At 43.2% G+C, this 25,788-nt stretch overlaps 1 protein-coding gene across 1 annotated transcript; it reads right to left on the reverse strand.

Annotated features, from left to right (window-relative positions):
- Nucleotides 1–689: 689 nt before the first annotated feature.
- On the reverse strand, nt 690–20,879 carry LOC138671585 (protein spinster homolog 1-like). The gene is made up of 8 exons (XM_069759762.1): nt 20,784–20,879; nt 19,688–19,898; nt 19,434–19,499; nt 10,495–10,631; nt 4,104–4,255; nt 2,947–3,016; nt 954–1,096; nt 690–864 (listed from the first exon to the last, which is right to left on the reverse strand). The coding sequence occupies exons 1-8, from the start codon at nt 20,877–20,879 to the stop codon at nt 690–692; spliced, it is 1,050 nt and encodes a 349-aa protein (XP_069615863.1).
- Nucleotides 20,880–25,788: the final 4,909 nt, after the last annotated feature.

Genomic DNA, 25,788 nt, shown 5'->3' on the forward strand with positions numbered 1-25,788 from the left:
GAAGTGGTCTAAAATGGAGGCATGACTACATGAGAAAAATTTCTGTGGGAAACTTTGTGACCTGTGAATGCCCCTCTGGAGTGGCGATTCTGAGAAGATGGCAAGTATGAATTGAACTTTGTTATAACATGGTATTCTAACAAATTGGAGAAAATTTACTAGGACAGGAATTTTTTACACCTGTCTTTATAAGTAACTTGTTTAAAAAAATAAGTTATGACTAATATATTAAGAAGCAAACCTTTTTAAAAGTTTGCCATATTTACGGCAGTCAGTGTGTCAGAAAATTAAATATACGCCTGCCAAGTTATGGTGTAAATTACAGTAAATTTGTTATGTCATGGGTGTCCATGATCCCTTGCTATGTGTATATTTTTGGAAAATAAACTGATCATGGCAGAGAAGAGAAAAAATTGAAAATTATTGAGCAAATATGACATCCATAAAATACAACTTTTTGTTAATACCATTAAGTTGGTCTGGCATAGAGGAAATATCATATCACCAACACCCCGGTCTGGCATAGAGGAAATATTATATCACCAACACCCCGGTCTGGCATAGAGGAAATATTATATCACCAACACCCCAGTCTGGCATAGAGGAAATGTTATATCACCAACACCCCGGTCTGGCATAGAGGAAATATTATATCACCAACACCCCCCCCCCCTCCAGTGAAAGTCAAATTAAGGTTTACTAAACTTGTACCTGTCATGATAGTTGCACACGTCAGTCTGACATGGTTCCTTTTGTTTGGTGACAGCCCCTGAAAGCATCAGGAAAGAAGGAGCCCAGAAGGTAATGGCAGCTGTCACAAATGTTACATTTGCATTCCCGAATGTAGAAAGCATAAAACTTTTGCTGCAGAGAATGAAAAAGGAAGAAACATTTCAATAAGACAAGTCACGAGGTAAATCAGCGAAAACAGTCACTCCACAGAAAACACTCACTTTTTTAACAGGTGTTTGATATCCATCATCCAAGTCTTGCAGATTGGTAGTTTGTTGTTGTTCCTGTCAAAGATTTCTCTGTGAGGTTCCTTCACAAAGCTAATAATTAGCAGGACTGCTATAAGGCCCAGACCAGGGGTAACCTGTGTCAAAGAAGAGGGAGACATAAGAGACATTGCATAGTTAATATACAGTGGTGTCACCATATAAAGAAAGTGTCCACAGTCTAGTTTAAAAGGAAGTTATAATGCTGAAAATGGAACCTGATCTCCATGCAGGATGTTCTCGAGCAGGAGAAGCTGAGCAGATTGATATACATAACACTGGTCTACAAAAAAAAAATAATTTCTGGCATGGACTTTAAGAACAGTTTTAGACTAATTTGAAGGTGCTGAATTCAAATCTGATTTTATAATGTCTCTATCACATCGCGTTTTTGCGCTATAGGTATATAGCCCATCTTCATGAATTCCATGATAAATATAAGTAGTGTATGAAAAGTGCCGGTTTATAACTAAGGTAAATTTAGTTTTCATTTAGTCTCCCAATAAATGTGAGAATATCTTTGTTTTCTTTGAACATGCATAATTCCCATTTGTTATGATAACACCCTTGTTTTCTGTGCTATTGGGACAGTAGAGCTACAGCATAGCATTGGGTGAAAAACTGAATGGCCTCAGCGACAGAGTTTGGCATCTGGCGATAAGAATGTCATCTATGATCCTCTAGTGGATAGGAAAGACATTGTCTTTCCTCCCTTACACATAAAACTTGGATTGATGAAGCAGTTCATCAAAGCTCTCAATCACAGTGGAGAATGCTTTAACTATATATGTTCAACTTTTCCTGGTCTTAGTGAAGAGAAGAAAAAGGCTGGAATATTTGATGGACCTCAAATAAGAACACTTATGAGAGACCCAAATTTTATCGCATCAATGAATGAGACAGAAGAAGGAGCTTGGAATGCATTTTGTAATGTGGTGCAGAATTTTCTAGGGAATAAGAAAGCAGACAACTATGAAGAGTTTGTGGAAGAGCTACTAATGAGTCTGCGAAATCTTGGATGTAGAATGAGTATCAAGATTCACTATTTACACAGCCATTTGGACTTTTTTTCAGAGAACCTTGGGGATGTGAGCGAGGAACAAGGGGAGCGTTTTCATCAGGACATTAAAACAATGGAACAACGGTATCAAGGCTGGTGGGACTCACATATGATGGCTGACTATTGCTGGAGCTTGATGAGAGACAACCCAGAAGCTGTACATCACAGATCAGCCAAGAAAAGAAAGTTCAAATAACTGCCATTTGTCATTCATCTGTGTGCCATATATATGTCTTTTTATATTTTGTAGTTTAATTCTGTAAGTATATTTGATTTGCTGTACATAGACTTTGTAATCTTTGTTATTCCTTGATTAAAAATATACAAAATGTAGTACCGAAAATCATGTTTTTTTAACATAAAACATTAGGAGTAATTTTCATCAAAAATTGAAAATATCTCGAAATCCTGATGTGATACCCAAATTCGTAATCAGCAGCCAAAATTGACTCAAAATATGTTTTAAAACCTTTTGCCAGAAAAATTGCGTTAACCAGTGTAATTGTTAAAAACATTTCAGTAAAACACGCATTATATTTATTGAAATCCCTGGTGTTAGTATGTATATAAGTCCAGTGGGTGGTCCTACTCAATGATTAATAATCTTCCCATGCAGAGGTAGCGGTCAGTCACAGAGTAGGACCACCCAATGGACTCCTATACATACAAACACCAGGGATTTCACAGAATAAATTACAAGTTAAGCTGAATCTTTCCCAGAAACCAATATCATTCTGCTCAGCTTCTCCTCTATACCATGCTGTCCACTGATTGGACACTGTAACAGGTTACCTTTAGTAAACTGTGGATATGGAAGTAGTTCTATTAAGAGATTAGCTTTCAGATTTAGAGATTTATCTATAAGAATCCCCCATTCTTAGTACTTACCCGAAAGGCCCAGTGCCAGTCTCCACCTGCCGCTCTTGTCACTGTCGATGCAATAATGAATCCGAGGCCACTGTTATACAAACAAGAAGCAAAATGGTCATCATTTCTGAACATTATATATATCTATATACACATACAAATATACATTTACAGTACTGTGAAAAAGATACGGGCAGGTGTGGTAAAAAAAAAACAGATTTGATTTTAGCTATGGCCTTATCTGCAGCCTCAAACTTAACAGCCATCTCTCCGCTTAGCAACTCTCCCTTTAAGTGTCTGGAACTTGTAGTCCACTCAGCAGCACAGCACAGGTGTCCCTGCTGGAAAGTGGGGGCATCAAACTAATAAGTGAGTGGCATCATATTGTTGGTGGAGGGCATTACACTGAGAGCAAGATATTATGAGGATAACATTATATTGTGTAGGGGACCACTGTGGGCACCTCTCTGTGTGTGTGGGACACTGTGAGGCCCATGAGAATAGTGTTGTACTATGTGGGAACAGTAAAAGGGCTCAGTAGGAACAGTACTCAGAAACTGTGTGTGAAAAATAAAAACAATGTGCACACTACAATAAGTGTCCTTCTTTCCTATTTTTCAAAGTTGAATGATATGCTCAACATGTAAACCCACGCTCCTCCAATCTAGAAGATTTCAGGTGAATTTGCTGCAGCATGTGTAGGTTTTTTGTAAAACCTCATCCATATCTATTGTGCTATCATTTGCAATTCATTGACAGTGCTGAATCTTTATGGAAAATTCACAGCAAATCATTCCACCATGTCTAAACTTAATGTTAGGGTATGTTCCCATAACGTCTTTGTACCGCTGACGGAACAGGCAAATTTTACAAGTTGAAGCCACTTTCTGAAGAGGCCTTGTTGGTGGTCTTGTCCTCTTTATTTATGGTGGCTCTGCTACCAGTGTATTTTCTTTGAGTTTTACATTACTGTGGCAAGACCGCACAATGATCATGTTACTTCATAGTTTCCAAACCAGTAGTAAAAAAAGACTGAACATGTGCAGAGCAATGTTGTTTTTGCATTGCTGTGCACTATGCCCACTTTTAGCAGTGGTTTTGCAGGTAGATTTCAGGAGGAATGAGCCTGAATAAGAAGCTGTTCGTACATGAATTCACTCTTCAGGTAACATACTTACCAGCCTACAGGTGCAGTGAAGTAATAGATGGAAAGCATGCAGCCGCGCTGTCTTCCCACAAAGAGATCAGCAATGATACTGGGGGCCATTGTGGAAAAGCATGCCTTCAGGACTCCAAGCAGTCTTCTCATTTCCAGAAAAAGGTGAAAATACTGTGAAAACATAAAATAAAAATTCAGTTAATCTATTAGGAACTTTTCTTAGACAACTGCCTACTTGGTTCTGCAGAGGTATGAAAGTTGGTGTTTGAGAAATGTGTTGAAAAAAGACATTAAATCCACAACACATCATTTAAAGAGTAACAATCAGTTTAATTTTTGTTTCATAAAATAAAATGATAAGACCAGCTAAATGTGGCCACCAATAGTAGTAGCCACAGTTCTCTCTGGTAGAATTAATGTATATAACAAGCAATGAGAGGACCAATAAAACTTAACCTTCAATGCAAAATGAAGAAAAGAGTCATGCTCAAGAACATTAAAAGAAATAGAAGCTAATGTGCATAGATTCAGGTCTATACATGATAATAACAATAAGGTGCCCACAGTGACAACATTGCAGGTTAAAAAAGGAAAGGTCTCACCTGTGTCCATTGTAGTGCATGTAGCCCATAGATGAGAACTCTGGGGCAAGGGGAAAAGGTAATTCTTGTTACCCTATTGTCCCCTGTCATGCCCCCTGCATAGAATCCTGCCCTAACAAAGGCAGTAGCCAAGAATAGACCTAATGTAAATGACTCCCCAAGGTCAATACCATATGATGGAACGTGCACAGGTGCAACGTAGAGAAATGCAGAATGCACATGGATAAGGCTTATATTAGGTGCCAGTCACACAGATAAATGTAGTGCACAGATCAAACAAGATGTTCAGCATTAAATATGTGCACCCCACAAGTACGGACACTTTAATTCCCCAAGCCAACAATAAAGGGCCTCGCTGCACCCTGCCCAATGAAAAATCTAAAAATCTTTGGCTTGGGTCACACAGCCATCGATTCTCTCATGCAAGAGAATGGGGCTGATATTGCAAATGTCACTCAGCTAAAACACTGCTGCGAGCGGGATCCGAGTGTCAGTGCACAGTGATCCAATTCTAAAGCATGAGAGAATCGCATCCCAACGTAGGTGCGGAGGAGACAGAGAAAGTAATTTCTCCATCTCCTCCATTTCCGGCGTCAGCGGTAATCGAACTGCACTGTGATGACGTGCAAGTGCAGTCCAATGTTTATCTCCCCATAGACTTGGATGGCTGACTGCACTTCAATTCTCGGAAGCACTCGCGGTATGCTTCAAAACATCAGAGAGTCCTGTTATATGGCAGTGTGAGCGAGGCCTTTGAGGTATTAGTTAATTTGGAACCTCATCTTTAGTAATCGGAGAGTGATAACTGTGATGTCAGACCCAAAAGTGATCCATAGTGATCAATAGCAGATAAAGGGGAATAACCCCTTTAAGGCCACATTTACACATCAGTATTTTGCATCAGTACTTGTAAAAAAAAAATCAGGATTAGAACTTAACAGCAGAAAAAAAAACAGAAAGATTTTTAGCTTTTCCCCAGTTTGCCCCACTCCTCTTTTTTTCTTACAAAATACTGATCTAAATACTGACAAGTGAGAGGCCTACAGCAGATTTCCCATTCAGTGGTGTCAGTGCGCCATGTCCACCCTTACAAGTAAGCCTCCCTTAACTGTGGCCATATTAGTTAAAGTTTCTGAGTGAGGCCGGTGTCATATCCCCCTTTTTTTTTGCATATTCCACACTACTAATGTTAGTAGTGTGTATATGCAAAATTTGGCCGTTCTAGCTATTATTATTTTAATGAAATAAACAAAAAGGTTGTTGTAATAATTTATTCTACGCTCAATCCATCTGAAGACCCTCGCTCTGTAACAAAGAAAAAATAATAAACCAACAATATACATACCTTCCGAAGATCTGTAACGTTCCACGATGTAAATCCATCTGAAGGGGTTAAAATATTTTGCAGCCAGGAGCTCCGTTAATGCAGCGCTGCTCCTGGCTGCAAAACCCCGTGGAATGAAGGTAAAGTAGGTCAATGACCTATATTTACCTTCATTTGCGGTGAGGCACCCTCTGCTGGTTGTCTGTTATGACCCCAATGGCGAGGGTCTCAGAGGAACGTGGAAGTCTGCAAGATACAAAAATCCAGCTCATAGGGCAGTGGTAACTGGGTTGACCATATATCTACTCCTAACGCCAACACTAGAAGTAGCCGGGGGTCATACCTACGTTGATCCTAGATGACTCGCGCCAGCCGGAGAATCTAAATACCCCTAGTAGAGGAAAACAAAGACCTCTCTTGCCTCCAGAGAAAGGGACCCCAAAGCAGGATAGAAGCCCCCCACAAATAATAACGGTGAGGTAAGAGGAAATGACAAACACAGAAATGAACCAGGTTTAGCACAGAGAGGCCCGCTAACTAATAGCAGAATATAGAAAGGTAACTTATATGGTCAACAAAAAACCCTATCAAAAATCCACACTGGAAATTCAAGAACCCCCGAACCGTCTAACGGTCCGGGGGGAGAACACCAGCGCCCTAGAGCTTCCAGCAAAAGTCAGGATACAGATTAGGAACAAGCTGGACAAAAATACAAAACCAAAAACAAATAGCAAAAAGCAAAGTAAATGACTTAGCTGAATAACCGGACCAGGATCAGTAGACAAGAGCACAGCAGATTAGCTCTGATAACTACGTTGCCAGGCATAGAACTGAGTGTCCAGGGAGCTTATAAAGCAACGCCCCTAACTAACGACCCAGGTGCGGATAAAAGGAAAGACAGAAAAACCAGAGTCAAAAAACTAGTAACCACTAGAGGGAGCCAAAAAGCAAATTCACAACAGTACCCCCCCCTTAGTGAGGGGTCACCGAACCCTCACCACGACCACCAGGGCGATCAGGATGAGCGGCATGAAAGGCACGAACTAAATCGGCCGCATGAACATCAGAGGCGACCACCCAGGAATTATCCTCCTGACCATAGCCCTTCCACTTGACCAGGTACTGAAGTCTTCGCCTGGAGAGGCGAGAATCCAAGATCTTCTCCACCACGTACTCCAACTCGCCCTCAACCAACACCGGAGCAGGAGGCTCAGCAGAAGGAACTACAGGCACAACGTACCGCCGCAACAAGGACCTATGAAATACATTGTGAATAGCAAACGACACAGGAAGATCCAGACGAAAAGATACAGGATTAAGGATTTCCAATATCTTGTAAGGACCAATAAAACGAGGTTTAAATTTGGGAGAGGAGACCTTCATAGGAACAAAGCGGGAAGAAAGCCATACCAAATCCCCAACGCGTAGTCGGGGACCCACACCGCGGCGGCGGTTGGCAAAGCGCTGAGCCCTCTCCTGTGACAACTTCAAGTTGTCCACCACATGATTCCAGATCCGCTGCAACCTATCCACCACAGAATCCACCCCAGGACAGTCAGAAGACTCCACATGACCTGAAGAAAAGCGAGGATGGAAACCAGTGTTGCAGAAAAAAGGCGAAACCAAGGTGGCGGAACTAGCCCGATTATTAAGGGCAAACTCAGCCAACGGCAAGAATGTCACCCAATCGTCCTGATCAGCAGAGACAAAACACCTCAAATAAGCCTCCAAAGTCTGATTGGTTCGCTCCGTCTGTCCATTAGTCTGAGGATGGAAAGCAGAGGAAAACGACAAATCAATGCCCATCCTACTACAAAAGGATCGCCAGAACCTGGAAACGAACTGGGATCCTCTATCTGACACAATATTCTCAGGGATGCCGTGCAAACGAACCACGTTCTGGAAAAACACAGGAACCAGATCGGAAGAGGAAGGCAGCTTAGGCAAAGGAACCAAATGGACCATCTTGGAGAAGCGATCACATATCACCCAGATAACAGACATGCCCTGAGATAGCGGAAGATCAGAAATGAAATCCATGGAGATATGTGTCCAAGGTCTCTTCGGGACAGGCAAGGGCAAGAGCAACCCGCTGGCACGAGAACAGCAAGGCTTAGCTCTAGCACAAGTCCCACAGGACTGCACAAATGACCGCACATCCCTCTTTTGCAATGCATTAAACATTTAATATAGGCCTGGCAAACTGTTATGACCCCAATGGCGAGGGTCTCAGAGGAACGTGGAAGTCTGCAAGATACAAAAATCCAGCTCATAGGGCAGTGGTAACTGGGTTGACCATATATCTACTCCTAACGCCAACACTAGAAGTAGCCGGGGGTCATACCTACGTTGATCCTAGATGACTCGCGCCAGCCGGAGAATCTAAATACCCCTAGTAGAGGAAAACAAAGACCTCTCTTGCCTCCAGAGAAAGGGACCCCAAAGCAGGATAGAAGCCCCCCACAAATAATAACGGTGAGGTAAGAGGAAATGACAAACACAGAAATGAACCAGGTTTAGCACAGAGAGGCCCGCTAACTAATAGCAGAATATAGAAAGGTAACTTATATGGTCAACAAAAAACCCTATCAAAAATCCACACTGGAAATTCAAGAACCCCCGAACCGTCTAACGGTCCGGGGGGAGAACACCAGCGCCCTAGAGCTTCCAGCAAAAGTCAGGATACAGATTAGGAACAAGCTGGACAAAAATACAAAACCAAAAACAAATAGCAAAAAGCAAAGTAAATGACTTAGCTGAATAACCGGACCAGGATCAGTAGACAAGAGCACAGCAGATTAGCTCTGATAACTACGTTGCCAGGCATAGAACTGAGTGTCCAGGGAGCTTATAAAGCAACGCCCCTAACTAACGACCCAGGTGCGGATAAAAGGAAAGACAGAAAAACCAGAGTCAAAAAACTAGTAACCACTAGAGGGAGCCAAAAAGCAAATTCACAACAGTTGTCCTCATATGAACTCGAGCCTGGGAGCTTTCTAGGAAAGTTCCCACGCTCCAGGAACAACCAGCAGAGGGCGCCTCACCACGAATGAAGGTAAATATAGGTCATTGACCTACTTTACCTTCATTCCCCGGGGTTTTGCAGCCACGAGCACCGCTGCATTAACAGAGCTCCTGGCTGCAAAATATTTTAACCCCTTCAGATGGATTTACATCATGGGACCTTACAGATCTTCGGAAGGTATGGATATTGTTGGTTTATTATTTTTTCTTTGTTACAGAGCGAGGGTCTTCAGATGGATTGAGCGTAGAATAAATTATTACAACAACCTTTGTTTTTATTTCATTAAAATAATTTTTAATAATGTGTTTGTGTTTTTTTAACCCTTTACTAGTATTGGATTAATAATGGATAGGTGTCATAATTGACGCCTCTCCATTATTAATTTGGCTTAATGTCACCTTACATTAGCAAGGTGGCATTAACCCTTCATTACCCCATATCCCACCGCTACACGGGAATGGGAAGAGAGTGGCCAAGTGCCAGAATAGGCGCATCTTCCAGATGTGCCTTTTCTGGGGTGGCTGGGGGCAGGTGTTTTTAGCCGGGGGGGGGCCAATAACCATGGACCCTCTCCAGGCTATTAATATCTGCCCTCAGTCACTGGCTTTACTACTCTGGCAGAGAAAATTGCGCGGGAGCCCACGCCAATTTTTTCCGCCATTTAACCCTTTAATTTAATAGCTAGAACGGCCAAATTTTGCACATACACACTACTAACATTAGTAGTGTGGAATATGCAAAAAAAATGGTGATATGAGATGGTTTACTGTATGTAAACCATGTCTCATATCATGTCGGATTTAGGAAGGAGATAGCAAAAGCCGGTAATTGAATTACCGGCTTTTAAGCTATCTAGCGCTGTATGAAGTAATAATATATATACATATATGTGTCTACTGACACATATATATATAGACAGTATATATGTTTTTTTTTTGTTTTTTTTTTACACATGGATCCCTTGTATAGCCGTATGTCGGTTTTGCAAGCCTGCGAGAAAAACACGCAGTACGGATGCCATACGGATTACATACGGAGGATGCCATGCGCAAAATACGCTGATACACCCTGCCTACGGAGGAGCTACGGACCACTATTTTGGGGACTTTTCAGCGTATTACGGCCATAATATACGGACCGTATTGTCTTACCAACAAAGGGCAGAGAAATACCAATCCAATTTTGTTCGCATCAGTGCCAAAGTTTTGATTGTAAACAGAAACGTGTCTCATGTTGGACTAGACGAGGTCTACCACATTACTTATGATACATATTATTGAGTTGGCTGTAATAAGCACCATTTTTCCCTCCAAAGAAAACACTGAATCTGCGAAAGAGGCTCTAAAAGGATATGACCTCAGTCATAAAATAATATATTTACTATGTTAATATTGCATCTGTAGAAGAAAGATCTACGAAGAGTATAAGCTTCTACCGAAACAGTTCATGTTCTACCTACCTCGTTGGGAATGAAGGTAATGCAGAGGTTCATGATTGCCCAGAAGGACATCCCTGCACACATTATGTTCTTCCTATTAAAGCGGTCACCCAGGTATCCAAAGACGTGATCAGCCAGGACTTGGCTGCATATGGGAACTGAAGTGGCAAGGGAAAAAAAAAGATGTCAATGTAACAGATTATCACTTAACCCCATCTCGATATGGCCAGCTTTCATGTTTTTGCTTTTGCCTCCCCCCTTTCCAAGCGCCATTACTTTTTTATTTTTCTGTATTCATAGACCTATCTGGTCTTGTTTTTGTCTGCAAAAGTTGTCTTTTTGAATAACACCATTAAATTTACCACATAATGTACTGAAAAAGGCAAATAAATTCCAGGAGCGGTAAAATTGTGAAAAAAATATTTTCCGAGACCCGCAACATCTTCATTTTTCAGTTGATAGAACAATGTAGGGTTTACTTTTTATGGGGGGGGGGGGGGGGCAACATTTTCATTGATTTTCATATGGTTTAAAACTTTTTATTTTGATTATTTGCAAGTCCCCCTAGATAACTAGAACCTGAAATCATCACTTGTACTATATACAGCAATAACACAGAATAAAAAAATCCAGCTCTGTATTGACATTGAGGTCTTCAACAGATCCCCAACTCCTGACTGTCTGTCACCAGTGGGTCACGTCCCTATGGGAGATCTGGGGTTAGAAAGTAACTACGTATTGTGAATCACAGATCTTCCATATAGCCGATGTGTTTGTGTTTCATAGTAAATGGATTTAGTTTTCATTGCTGCTGAATAGGTTAACCCCTTACCGGCATCGGACGTACTATACCGTCCGATGCCGGCTCCCCTGCTTTGATGCAGGGCTCCGCGGTGAGCCCGCACCAAAGCCGGGACATGTCAGCTGTTTTGAACAGCTGACATGTGCCCGTAATAGGCGCGGGCAGAATCGCGATCTGCCCGTACCTATTAACTAGTTAAATGCCGCTGTCAAACGCAGACAGCGGCATTTAACTACCGCTTCCGGCCGGGCGGCCGGAAATGACGTCATCGCCGCCCCCTGTCACATGATCGGGGGTCGGCGATGCTTGTGAATGGTAACCATAGAGGTCCTAGAGACCTCTATGGTTACTGATTGCCCGTCGCTGTGAGCGCCACCCTGTGGTCGGCGCTCACAGCACACGTGCAATTCTGCTACATAGCAGCGATCAGCAGATCGCTGCTATGTAGCAGAGCCGATCGTGCTGTGCCTGCTTATAGCCTCCCATGGAGGCTATTGAAGCATGGCAAAAGTTAAAAAAAAAGTTTAAAAAAATGTGAAAAAAATAAAAAAAACATAAAAGTTTAAATCACCCCCCTTTCGCCCCAATCAAAATAAATCAATAAAAAAAATATCAAATCTATGCATATTTGGTATCGCCGCGCTCAGAATCGCCCGATCTATCAATTAAAAAAAAGTATTAACCTGATCGCTAAACAGCGTAGCGGGAAAAAAATTCGAAACGCCAGAATTACGTTTTTTTGGTTGCCGCGACATTGCATTAAAATGCAATAACGGGCGATCAAAAGAACGTATCTGCACCGAAATGCTATCATTAAAAACGTCATCTTGGCACGCAAAAAATAAGCCCTCAACCGACCCCAGATGATGAAAAATGGAGACGCTACTAGTATCGGAAAATGGCGCAATTTTTATTTTTTTTTTTAGCAAAGTTTGGAATTTTTTTTCACCACTTAGATAAAAAATAACCTAGTCATGTTTGGTGTCTATGAACACGTAATGACCTGGAGAATCATAATGGCAGGTCATTTTTAGCATTTAGTGAACCTAGCAAAAAAGCCAAACAAAAAACCAATGTGGGATTGCACTTTTTTTGCAATTTCACCGCACTTGGAATTTTTTTCCCGTTTTCTAGTACACGACATGCTAAAACCAATGATGTTGTTCAAAAGTACAACTCGTCCCGCAAAAAATAAGCCCCACATGGCCAAATTGACGGAAAAATAAAAAAGTTATGGCTCTGGGAAGGAGGGGAGCGAAAAACAAACACGGAAAAACGAAAAATCCCCCGGTCATGAAGGGGTTAATGACCCTTTCTATGCCGGTCAGAAACTTGCAGCTCCATCTCACAGCTGTTCTTTCCCTATAAAATCTGACCAGACCTTCTCTTCCTTGCCAGTGAAAGCTTTGCTTCCTAGCTCATTGGAGATGCTGTGCTGAATTGGAGATCCTTGTTGCTACTGGAGATTTGTTGTGAGTTCTGTGGTCAGGCTCCGTCCTGTGGTCGTGGGTGGTGCTTCGGCTGGTTCTGTCCGTGGGCTTCCTTTGGTGGATATGGGTGGGGCTGCGGCTTCTGGGTTTCCTTCCTCAGGTGACGAGGTTAAGTTGTTAGGTGCTGCTCTATTTAACTCCACCTAGTTCTTTGTTCCTGGCCTCCAGTCAATGTTCCAGTATTGGTCTGGCTCTCTCCTGGATCGTTCTTGTGGCCTGTCTGCCCTGCATAAGCTAAGTTCTGCTTGTGTTACTTTGTTTGCTATTTTTTCTGTCCAGCTTGCTATATTGGTTTGTCTTGCTTGCTGGAAGCTCTGGGACGCAGAGGAAGCACCTCCGTACCGTTAGTCGGTGCGGAGGGTCTTTTTGCGCCCTCTGCGTGGTTGTTTGTAGGTTTTTGTGCTGACCGCAAAGCTATCTTTCCTATCCTCGGTCTATTTAGTAAGTCGGGCCTCACTTTGCTAAAATCTATTTCATCTCTGTGTTTGTGTTTTCATCTTTGCTCACAGTCATTATATGTGTGTGGGGGGCTGCCTTTTCCTTTGGGGAATTTCTCTGAGGCAAGGTAGGCTTATTTTTCTATCTTCAGGGCTAGCTAGTTTCTCAGGCTGTGCGCGAGGCGCCTAGGTCTGGTCAGGAGCGCTCCACGGCTACCTCTAGTGTGGTGTGATAGGATTAGGGATTGCGGTCAGCAGAGTTCCCACGTCTCAGAGCTCGTCCTATGTGATTAGCAACTATCAGGTCATTTTCTGTGCTCGTGACCACCAGGTCCATTGTGGTTCTGAATCACCTGTTCATAACAGTACTGGAGGCCCAAAGTACTAATGCTTCTCAATAGAGGGAAAAGAGAAGTTCTGAGACCATTTTTTTTTCTTTGCACTGTGTTTTGTCTTTCTTTTCCCCTTTACATCAGGGTGGTTCAGAACACAGGTGTAGACATGGACATTCAAGGTCTGTCCTCTTTGATGGATAATCTCGCTATAAGTGTACAGAACATTCAAGATTTAGTGGTTCAGAATCCTAAGTTAGAACCTAAAATTCCTATTCCTGAGTTATTTTCTGGATATAGAGCTGAGTTTCTGAATTTTAAAAATAATTGTAAACTATTTCTGGCTTTGAAACCCCGCTCCTCTGGTGACCCAGTTCAACAAGTAAAGATCATTATTTCTTTATTACGTGGCGACCCTCAAGACTGGCCATTTTCCCTTGCGCCAGGAGATCCTGCATTATGTGATATTGATGCGTTTTTTCTGGCGCTCGAGTTGCTTTATGATGAACCTAATTCAGTGGATCAGGCAGAGAAAATCTTGCTGGCTCTGTGTCAGGGTCAGGATGAGGTAGAGATATATTGTCAGAAATTTAGGAAGTGGTCTGTGCTCACTCAATGGAATGAATGTGCTCTGGCAGCAATTTTCAGAAAGGGTCTCTCTGAAGCCCTTAAGGATGTCATGGTGGTATTTCCTATGCCTGCTGGTCTGAATGAGTCTATGTCTTTGGCCATTCAGATCGATCGACGCTTACGTGAGCGTAAAACTGTGCACCATTTGGCGGTATTATCTGAGCATAAACCTGAGCCTATGCAATGTAATAGGACTTTGACCAGAGCTGAACGGCAAGAACACAGACGACGGAATTGGCTGTGTTTTTACTGTGGTGAGTCTACTCATGCTATCTCCGATTGTCCTAAGCGCATTATGCGTTTCGCTAGGTCTGCCACCATTGGTACGGTACAGTCGAAATTTCTTTTGTCCGTTACTTTGATCTGCTCATTGTCATCCTTTTCTGTCATGGCATTTGTGGATTCAGGCGCTGCCCTGAATTTGATGGACTTGGAGTTTGCTAGGCGCTGTGGGTTTTTCTTGGAGCCCTTGCAGCATCCTATTCCATTGAGAGGAATTGATGCCACGCCTTTCACCAAGAATAAGCCTCAGTATTGGACCCAACTGACCATGTGCATGGCTCCTGCGCATCAGGAGGATATTCGCTTTTTGGTGTTGCAGAATCTGCATGATGTGGTCGTGTTGGGGTTGCCATGGCTACAAGTCCATAACCCAGTATTGGATTGGAAATCAATGTCTGTGTCCAGCTGGGGTTGTCAGGGGGTACATGGTAATGTTCCATTTCTGTCTATTTCATCATCCACCCCTTCTGAGGTCCCAGAGTTCTTGTCAGATTACCGCGATATATTTGATGAGCCCAAGTCCAGTGCCCTACCTCCGCATAGGGATTGGGATTGTGCTATCGATTTGATTCCTGGTAGTAAGTTTCCTAAAGGTCGACTGTTTAATTTGTCTGTACCTGAGCACGCCGCTATGCGGAGTTACGTAAAGGAATCCTTGGAGAAGGGTCATATTCGCCCCTCGTCGTCGCCATTGGGGGCAGGGTTCTTTTTTGTGGCCAAGAAGGATGGTTCGTTGAGACCTTGTATTGATTACCGCCTTCTAAATAAAATCACAGTCAAATTTCAGTACCCCTTGCCGCTGCTGTCTGATTTGTTTGCTCGGATTAAGGGGGCTAGTTGGTTCACCAAGATAGATCTTCGTGGTGCGTATAATCTTGTGCGTATTAAACAGGGCGATGAATGGAAAACAGCATTTAATACGCCCGAGGGCCATTTTGAGTACCTGGTTATGCCATTCGGGCTTTCCAATGCTCCATCTGTATTTCAGTCCTTTATGCATGACATCTTCCGAGAGTACCTGGATAAATTCCTGATTGTGTACTTGGATGATATTTTGGTCTTCTCGGATGATTGGGAGTCGCACGTGAAGCAGGTTAGAATGGTGTTCCAGGTCCTGCGTGCTAATTCTTTGTTTGTGAAGGGGTCAAAGTGTCTCTTTGGTGTTCAGAAGGTTTCATTTTTGGGTTTCATTTTTTCCCCTTCTACTATCGAGATGGACCCTGTCAAAGTTCAGGCCATTTATGATTGGACTCAGCCGACATCTCTGTAGAGTCTGCAAAAGTTCCTGGGCTTTGCTAATTTTTATCGTCGCTTCATCAATAATTTTTCTAGTATTGCTAAACCGTTGACTGATTTAACCAAGAAGGGTGCTGATGTGGTCAATTGGTCTTCTGCTGCTGTGGAAGCTTTTCAGGAGTTGAAGCGTCATTTTTCTTCTGCCCCTGTGTTGTGCCAGCCAGATGTTTTGCTCCCGTTCAGGTCGAGGTTGATGCTTCTGAGATTGGAGCAGGGGCTGTTTTGTCGCAAAGAAGTTCTGATGGCTCAGTGATGAAACCATGTGCCTTCTTTTCCAGGAAGTTTTCGCCTGCTGAGCGTAATTATGATGTTGGCAATCGAGAGTTGCTGGCCATGAAGTGGGCATTCGAGGAGTGGCGTCATTGGCTTGAAGGAGCTAAGCATCGCGTGGTGGTCTTGACTCATCACAAGAACTTGACTTATCTCGAGTCTGCCAAGCGGTTGAATCCTAGACAGGCTCGTTGGTCGCTGTTTTTCTCCCGTTTTGACTTTGTGGTTTCGTACCTTCCGGGCTCTAAAAATGTGAAGGCGGATGCCCTGTCTAGGAGTTTTGTGCCCGACTCTCCGGGTTTGCAAGAGCCGGCGGGTATTCTCAAAGAGGGGGTAATTTTGTCTGCCATCTCCCCTGATTTGCGGCGGGTGCTGCAAAAATTTCAGGCTAATAGACCTGACCGTTGCCCGACGGAGAAACTGTTTGTGCCGGATAGATGGACGAGTAGAGTTATCTCTGAGGTTCATTGTTCGGTGTTGGCTGGTCATCCTGGAATCTTTGGTACCAGAGATTTGGTGGCTAGATCCTTTTGGCGGCCATCTCTGTCGCGGGATGTGCGTTCGTTTGTGCAGTCCTGTGGGATTTGTGCTCGGGCTAAGCCCTGCTGTTCTCGTGCCAGTGGGTTGCTTTTGCCCTTGCCGGTCCCGAAGAGGCCCTGGACACATATCTCTATGGATTTTATTTCGGATCTCCCCGTCTCTCAAAAAATGTCGGTCATTTGGGTGGTTTGTGATCGCTTCTCTAAGATGGTCCATTTGGTACCCTTGTCTAAATTACCCTCCTCCTCTGATTTGGTGCCATTGTTTTTCCAGCATGTGGTTCGTTTACATGGCATTCCGGAGAACATCGTTTCTGACAGAGGTTCCCAGTTTGTTTCGAGGTTTTGGCGAGCCTTTTGTTTTAGGATGGGCATTGATTTGTCTTTTTCCTCGGCTTTCCATCCTCAGACAAATGGCCAAACTGAACGAACCAATCAGACCTTGGAAACATATCTGAGATGTTTTGTTTCTGCTGATCAGGATGATTGGGTGTCCTTTTTGACTTTGGCTGAGTTCGCCCTTAATAATCGGGCCAGCTCGGCTACTTTGGTTTCGCCGTTTTTCTGCAATTCTGGTTTCCATCCTCGTTTCTCTTCAGGGCAGGTTGAGTCTTCGGACTGTCCTGGTGTGGATACTGTGGTGGATAGGTTGCAACAGATTTGGACTCATGTAGTGGACAATTTGACATTGTCCCAGGAGAAGGCTCAACGTTTCGCTAACCGCAGGCGCTGTGTGGGTCCCCGACTTCGTGTTGGGGATTTGGTTTGGTTGTCGTCTCGTTATATTCCTATGAAAGTTTCCTCTCCTAAGTTTAAGCCTCGTTTCATTGGTCCGTATAGGATTTCTGAGGTTCTTAATCCTGTGTTTTTTCGTTTGACCCTTCCAGCTTCTTTTTCCATCCATAATGTATTCCATAGGTCATTGTTGCGGAGATACGTGGCACCTGTGTTTCCATCCGTTGATCCTCCTGCCCCAGTTTTGGTTGAGGGGGAGTTGGAGTATATAGTGGAGAAGATTTTGGATTCTCGTATTTCGAGACGGAAACTCCAGTACCTGGTTAAGTGGAAGGGTTATGGTCAGGAAGATAATTCCTGGGTCTTTGCCTCTGATGTTCATGCTGCCGATCTGGTTCGTGCCTTTCATTTGGCTCATCCTGGTCGGCCTGGGGGCTCTGGTGAGGGTTCGGTGACCCCTCCTCAAGGGGGGGTACTGTTGTGAGTTCTGTGGTCAGGCTCCCTCCTGTGGTCGTGGTGGTGCTTCGGCTGGTTCTGTCCGTGGGCTTCCTTTGGTGGATGTGGGTGGGGCTGCGGCTTCTGGGTTTCCTTCCTCAGGTGACGAGGTTAAGTTGTTAGGTGCTGCTCTATTTAACTCCACCTAGTTCTTTGTTCCTGGCCTCCAGTCAATGTTCCAGTATTGGTCTGGCTCTCTCCTGGATCGTTCTTGTGGCCTGTCTGCCCTGCATAAGCTAAGTTCTGCTTGTGTTACTTTGTTTGCTATTTTTTCTGTCCAGCTTGCTATATTGGTTTGTCTTGCTTGCTGGAAGCTCTGGGACGCAGAGGAAGCACCTCCGTACCGTTAGTCGGTGCGGAGGGTCTTTTTGCGCCCTCTGCGTGGTTGTTTGTAGGTTTTTGTGCTGACCGCAAAGCTATCTTTCCTATCCTCGGTCTATTTAGTAAGTCGGGCCTCACTTTGCTAAAATCTATTTCATCTCTGTGTTTGTGTTTTCATCTTTGCTCACAGTCATTATATGTGTGTGGGGGGCTGCCTTTTCCTTTGGGGAATTTCTCTGAGGCAAGGTAGGCTTATTTTTCTATCTTCAGGGCTAGCTAGTTTCTCAGGCTGTGCCCGAGGCGCCTAGGTCTGGTCAGGAGCGCTCCACGGCTACCTCTAGTGTGGTGTGATAGGATTAGGGATTGCGGTCAGCAGAGTTCCCACGTCTCAGAGTTCGTCCTATGTGATTAGCAACTATCATGTCATTTTCTGTGCTCGTGACCACCAGGTCTATTGTGGTTCTGAATCACCTGTTCATAACAGAGATTGTTGTGTGCTGTTTTTAGTGTATGCTTTCCTCATTGTCCTATTCCCATTTGGTGGAACATTCCTATCCCTCTCTAAACACCTCTCTACCGTTGGTGAGTGTTTTTGCATGTTTCTGTTATCCCTGTCTGTCTTATGTGTTAAAACACTAATATTTCTATTCTAGGCCTCCTGGGGGAGAGGACAACTTAGGGCAGTGTTCCCCAACTGCGGTCATCAAGAGCCACCACCAGGTCATGTTTTCAGGATTTCCTTAGTATTGCACAGGTGATAATTGCATCACCTGCACAGGCAATAATTCCATCACCTGTGCAATACAGAGGAAATCCTGAAAACATGACCTGTTGGTGGCTCTTGAGGACCGGAGTTGGGGAACACTGACTTAGGAAATAGAAAGAGAACAGTAAAGCTGGTGGCCCAAACCTCCTCACCTTTAGAGGTACCTTTGGAAGCAGGGATAGTTAGAGACAGTTCAAGGCCCCTTTCACTTATCAAGTACAGTCACTGCGTGAAACTGTTTTAGCAACCCATAGGCTTGTTCACACGATGGCTGATGGACATATACAATGACGCGTCACCATGACATTGGTTGTTAATGCCGCTGTCAAAAAAATGCCAGAGGTATTTAACAGGTTCACAGTTGCTGGTGGACCCCTCTCCAATCGCAGGCACAATCTGGCTGTGTGTCACAGCTATTATCTGCTGGGAATAGCCCGCTACATACACCTGTTCTCGCTCTTTGAAACTGAGATGATCTCAAATTTGAGTAAGGGATTTCAGATTAGTCCTCCCGATGCCAGCTTTCATGGGGACTTGCAGAATATGATTTGTAGTTGACATTTACCTGTGTTCTTTAATCCAAGTCCACTGCTCTCCATTTTAAAGTGGCTTTGCAGATTTGGCATCACGCCTACATGAACAAGAGAAGAGCACAAATGATCATTTGTAATTAGGGAACTGTATTACTTTTTTTTCAATAGGATTCTTATATGCCATGAAGAGTCAGACAGTCGTGGTGCTATTATAGACACCTTCACAGCTATGGGATTAAAAAATCTTGCCACCAGACATAAAACATTTTACCCCTCCTTCACCTACCGCTTTCAGTAAAGGAATCCATGTAGATAACTAGATTTATGTAGGACAGAATTAGTACAATAATGATGGAGCGTACGTAAGAAGTTGCACTCCGGTCATCAATGTTCTGCCTTTCAATCATAGCTTTTTCCTCTTCTTCATCATCAAACATCTGAATGGTAGTATGTGTACAACTCTGGGCAGAGGCCATGATCACAGAGCCCTGTAAACACTGGAGATAGACAAAGAAAACAGAAAAAACATTGAATTACTCTCATCATCAGACTGGTCTACACAAGCTGGTGTCATGTAAGAATGTTATACTGCGCTATTTTCCTAATTATTTATTATTTATCTCATAAATCAATAGTGCAAATGAAAATAATAAAATGTGTAATATATATTAGAGAAATCAGTCTCTTCCTCCTAATGAGAACACAAGAGTGCCCTGCAAAGTAACACGGAGGACCGTGACAAAAGGGACAACCTATGTAAAGAAGTAGCCCTCCAATAATAATTTGTATGAAAAGTAAATCATTTTATTAGAACACATGATGAAAAGGTTAAAAAATGGAGATGTAAATACACAGAACAGGAATAGAAAACAAGCCAACACTGAGCAAGTAAGTAAGTTATGTCCAAAGTTATATATAAATTACAGCAACTTGCAAAAATAGGCTCTGAATTAGTATATAAAGACAGGTGTATTCAAATAAAGAGGAATATAGTGCAAGGTGCAAATGACTAGATGTAGACAAGGACCTAAATAAATAAGCTGGACACTGCTGGGTTTTGTCTCTGGTAACTCCTATAACGTGTTATACAAAGGGTATAATGAGCTAGGTAAAAAAAAAATTAATTTATAGGAGAGTCTAGAAACAAAAGAAGTTTTGTTTTGCACACCATAGCTCAAAGCAATGGCAAGTGCATAGTATCACATAAAGGCATATATAAATCTAGGCTAGAAGGTGTGGAAGGTTACCCAGGGTATACAACAGCTTATGGCTGAACTGGAGGAGGAATTTTTGTCATCTTGCTCTATTAAACCTCTTGCACACTTCCGCTACATTGATGATCTGCTAATAATCTGGACAGGCTCAAAAGATGATCTGCTTACCTTCCACATTAACTTCAACAAGTCCAACCCAACCATAAAGATCACCTTCAACTTCTCAAAGCCCCAAATACATTTTTTGGACACGACCATATACATCAAGGACAACACATCAATTTATCATAAAGCCCACAGGATGTCTGGCATATCTTAAATGGAACAACTTTCATCCAAGACACACAAAAAATTCATCATCTACAGTCAAGCTATGAGATACATTCAAATCTGTTCAGACAGTAAAGACAGAAAACTACAGCTGCGATCACTGAGGAATACTTTCCTACTACACGGATACCATCCACTGGTAATAGATGAATAGATCTACAGAGCTACAAGGGTCACAAGAAGCAGCCTCCTGGATTACAGACTGAGGGAGAACAACAACAGGGTGCCTCTTGTGGTCACATACAACCCCCACATGAACATCCTAAGGAAAATTGGTGCTGATCTCCAACCCATATTCCACAGAGACCACAAATTGAAAGAAATAATCCCAGAACTACCACTTCTCTCCCACAAACAGCCCCCTAACAAGAAATCTCCTTGTGAGAAGTGTCCTCTCATCACCATTAGTGGCTGGCACATTCCATTGTAACAATAAAAAATGCAAATCTTGTACCCACATATTACCCACAAACACAGTCCACATATCAAAAGTAAATCTGGACTATAAGGTCATGGGTTTCTTTTCATGTACAACATCCAATATGGTGACATGATACAATGTACAAGGTGCCCTGGAGGTTTCTTTATTGGGGAAACCATGCAAAAACTACAAATAAGGATGAATCTACACAGACACATAATCAGGAATGAAATGGACACACCGGTGGGAAAACATGTCTCTGGATCTGGACACTGGATGACAGATTTAAAAGTCTTAGTACTAAAATGTCATTTTAAGGACGACAAAGAGAGAAAAATTTGGGAATTCATAAAGATGTTTCATTCTTTGAGACTAGGACACCTGGATTTATGAGTCACTACATGGATACAATTCACCCCACCAGAGGGACCCCAGATAACTAAGGCTACGTTCACATTTGCGTTGTGCACCGCTGCGTCAGCGACGCAACGCACAACGCAAATAAAAACGCACCAAAACGCACACAAAAACGCTGCGTTTTGCGACGCATGCGTCCTTTTTTCCCGAAATTTGGATGCAAGAAAAATGCAACTTGTTGCTTTTTCTGCGCCCGACGCTTGCAGCAAAAAAAATGCATGCGTCGCACAACGCAGCACAACGCATGTCCATGCGTCCCCCATGTTAAATATAGGGGCGCATGACGCATGCATCGCCGCTGCGTCGCCCGACGCAAACACGCAAAACGCTAATGTGAACATAGCCTAAGAAGAACATTCCTACTGCCTCTCCATTTATAACAAAATGCCTATTATGATTTCCTTGGCTTATTTTTAGGAGGCATCACCCCTCCGGCCTCATGAACAAATGTCCTGCTGTATTTTCTCTAGGGGTATGTGCACAGGATCCGGAGTTGCTGCAGGTTTGACACTGTGAACTTATGCAGCGCCAGATGTTACAGCAGAAATCCCATGTCCAGTATGTCTCCACCCGTGGAGACTGACATGAGCGCTTCGTTCCAGACCACAGTATGTCAATTTCTGTTACGGAGGCTCTAGTCTCCACAAGAGATATGTCACCAATAGAAATGTATTGAACACGATGAATCCGCTCGGTTCAGTGAACACATGCGGAATCACCTGTGCTCAATGGACGTCAGCGCTTTGGATGCAGCGAACATGTGCTACGTCCAAAGTGCTGCTACTTCCAGATCGTGTGCACCCGCCATAAATGTCCTGCCTTTTTCTTATTAACTCATTTGTAATCCTGCCTGAAGAAGGAGCCTCTGTGCTCTGAAAGCTGCAAACAGATATTATTTTCTGGAAGGCCAATAAAGGTATCACTCCAAGAAAACTTTTGTCATCATTGGGCATAAAGGTATTCACATCGATTTTTCTGGCTAACATGATACCACAATATATTTTGTTATTATACACTCTGACTGCTGGGAAACACAGTGCCTACATTACAGGAACGGCACCGGTCCAAAAGGTGTTGAGTGTTTTACTTGTATATAATACACTCAAATTAATGAGAGGGGTTATCCAGTGGTAGACCACCGTTTAGTAACTAAAATAAGGTTAAGCTTACCTTGTTCTCTCCACCAGAGGGCGCTGACAATTCCTATCGCTCTTCAGTTGGTATTAACGATGAGGACTCTCAATTCTAAATATTTTTCTATCCACTGGCTAACACAGTACCAAGATATAAATCTTCTCTGTATCACTTTTTAAAACTCTCTAGCAAATTTTGCAACACAAGTTGTGACTGCAACAGACAAGAGAATCTGATTGTGTCCAAACCTTCCTCCGTGTCATAAGCGGGGGATGATTGTGACATCATCACCTGTCAGTCAGCGTTCTAAGCCATTGTGATGTCATGAATAATTAATATCGGGCTGCTATTCAATATAAATTCATTGGTAATGATGACAATACGCAGGGGCTGGAAAATTTTAGATAGGGGCAAGCACACAGCAGTGGCCCATGATTTGCGGCTCATCAGTATCATATTTATCTCTGGCTGCTTCATAAATTAGAGGTAACAAGGCTGTAAAAAGACGGAAATTGGTGTGTAATTGGGATCACACACACCTATGCAATGAATAAAACACTCTTTTGTAGGTATGCAGAGGCGCCCATGAGGGTATAAAGGGGCTGTAGGAACCCTATTTACATGCTTTTAAAGGTGATGTGCAGGGTTTATAAGGTATAAACTGGTGACAGATTCTTTTTGTTCGTAGGAACCCACTTTGAAGATCAACCACTCTGAATGGACCTTGGCTTGAGTGGGACTAAGGCTATGTGCACACGTTGCGGATTCTCTGCGGATCCGCAACGTTTTTTGAGGTACAGAAATGCTGCAGATCCGCAATTGATTTACAGTACAATGTAAATCAATGAGAAAACAAAAATGCTGTGCACACTTTACGGAAAATCCGCTGCAGAAACGCTGCGGTTTAAAAGAAGTAGCATGTCACTTCTTTTTTGTGACTCTGCAGCGTTTTTGCACCCATTCCATTACAGAAAACCGCAGGGGTAAAAACCGCAGCAAATCCGCAAGAAAACCGCAGCAAAAACACACAAAAAATGCTGCGGTACCGCTAAAAAAACGCTGCGGAACCGCAGGTGCGTTTTCTGCCAGGAGAGGCAGAATCCGCACCAGAAATTCCTAAGCCTAATCCGCAACGTGTGCACATAGCCTAAAAAGCAACCCAGCCACACAAATCCCACCGGTCCACATACTATAACACTCCCCACCTCCAATAAGTAGATTTTTGCTATACTTTGTCGTACCCCTCAACATTCCTCTTTCAGGAGTTATTTAAACAGCCCCATGTGAATGACGCCACAGTGCGCATGATCGACCACAGATCCATTTACACAGTGCTCCTCAGATCGCCGATTCTCGGGATCATGGGGGTCCCAACAGTCAGACCCACAGCGAGTGGAAAGTTCTTGGGGTAGGAGTTTACATGGAATAATCCATTTAAATGAGATTTCCAATATTTATTTGTATTTTGCCATAGGAATATTGAAAATAATAAACAAATATTGAACCTCCCCAAAGTCCAATGTTGCCCCTCCTACAATAGGACAGGAGAAGTGATTCTGTGCAGTGTATATATACAGGACAGGAGGAGTGGTACTGTGCAGTGTATATATACAGGACAGGAGGAGTGGTACTGTGCAGTGTATATATACAGGACAGGAGAAGTGATTCTGTGCAGTGTATATATACAGGACAGGAGAAGTGGTACTGTGCAGTGTATATATACAGGACAGGAGGAGTGGTACTGTGCAGTGTATATATACAGGGCAGGAGGAGTGGTACTGTGCAGTGTATATATACAGGACAGGAGGAGTGGTACTGTGCAGTGTATATATACAGGACAGGAGGAGTGGTACTGTGCAGTGTATATATACAGGACAGGAGAAGTGATTCTGTGCAGTGTATATATACAGGACAGGAGAAGTGGTACTGTGCAGTGTATATATACAGGGCAGGAGGAGTGGTACTGTGCAGTGTATATATACAGGACAGGAGGAATGGTACTGTGCAGTGTATACATACAGGGCAGGAGGAGTGGTACTGTGCTGTGTATATATACAGGACAGGAGGAGTGGTACTGTGCAGTGTATATATACAGGACAGGAGGAGTGGTACTGTGCAGTGTATATATACAGGACAGGAGAAGTGATTCTGTGCAGTGTATATATACAGGACAGGAGAAGTGGTACTGTGCAGTGTATATATACAGGGCAGGAGGAGTGGTACTGTGCAGTGTATATATACAGGACAGGAGGAATGGTACTGTGCAGTGTATACATACAGGGCAGGAGGAGTGGTACTGTGCTGTGTATATATACAGGACAGGAGGAGTGGTACTGTGCAGTGTATATATACAGGACAGGAGGAGTGGTACTGTGCAGTGTATATATACAGGGCAGGAGGAGTGGTACTGTGCAGTGTATATATACAGGACAGGAGGAGTGGTACTGTGCAGTGTATATATACAGGACAGGAGAAGTGATTCTGTGCAGTGTATATATACAGGACAGGAGAAGTGGTACTGTGCAGTGTATATATACAGGACAGGAGGAGTGGTACTGTGCAGTGTATATATACAGGGCAGGAGGAGTGGTACTGTGCAGTGTATATATACAGGACAGGAGGAGTGGTACTGTGCAGTGTATATATACAGGACAGGAGGAATGGTACTGTGCAGTGTATATATACAGGACAGGAGGAGTGGTACTGTGCAGTGTATATATACAGGACAGGAGGAGTGGTACTGTGCAGTGTATATATACAGGACAGGAGAAGTGGTACTGTGCAGTGTATATATACAGGACAGGAGAAGTGATTCTGTGCAGTGTATATATACAGGACAGGAGAAGTGGTACTGTGCAGTGTATATATACA

This window comes from Ranitomeya imitator, chromosome 3 (assembly GCF_032444005.1).
Source record: "Ranitomeya imitator isolate aRanImi1 chromosome 3, aRanImi1.pri, whole genome shotgun sequence".
Lineage (NCBI taxonomy): Eukaryota > Metazoa > Chordata > Amphibia > Anura > Dendrobatidae > Ranitomeya > Ranitomeya imitator.

Coding starts and splice junctions, on each gene's coding strand:
- LOC138671585 (XM_069759762.1), bottom strand. CDS start 20,879: ATGTATATGGTCGTGTCCAAAAAATGTATTTGGGGCTTTGAGAAGTTG. Junction 4,256..10,494: donor TTACCTTCATTCCCAACGAG/GTAGGTAGAACA, acceptor ATGTTTTCACAG/TATTTTCACCTTTTTCTGGA. Junction 1,097..2,946: donor ACTGGCACTGGGCCTTTCGG/GTAAGTACTAAG, acceptor TCTTTGACACAG/GTTACCCCTGGTCTGGGCCT.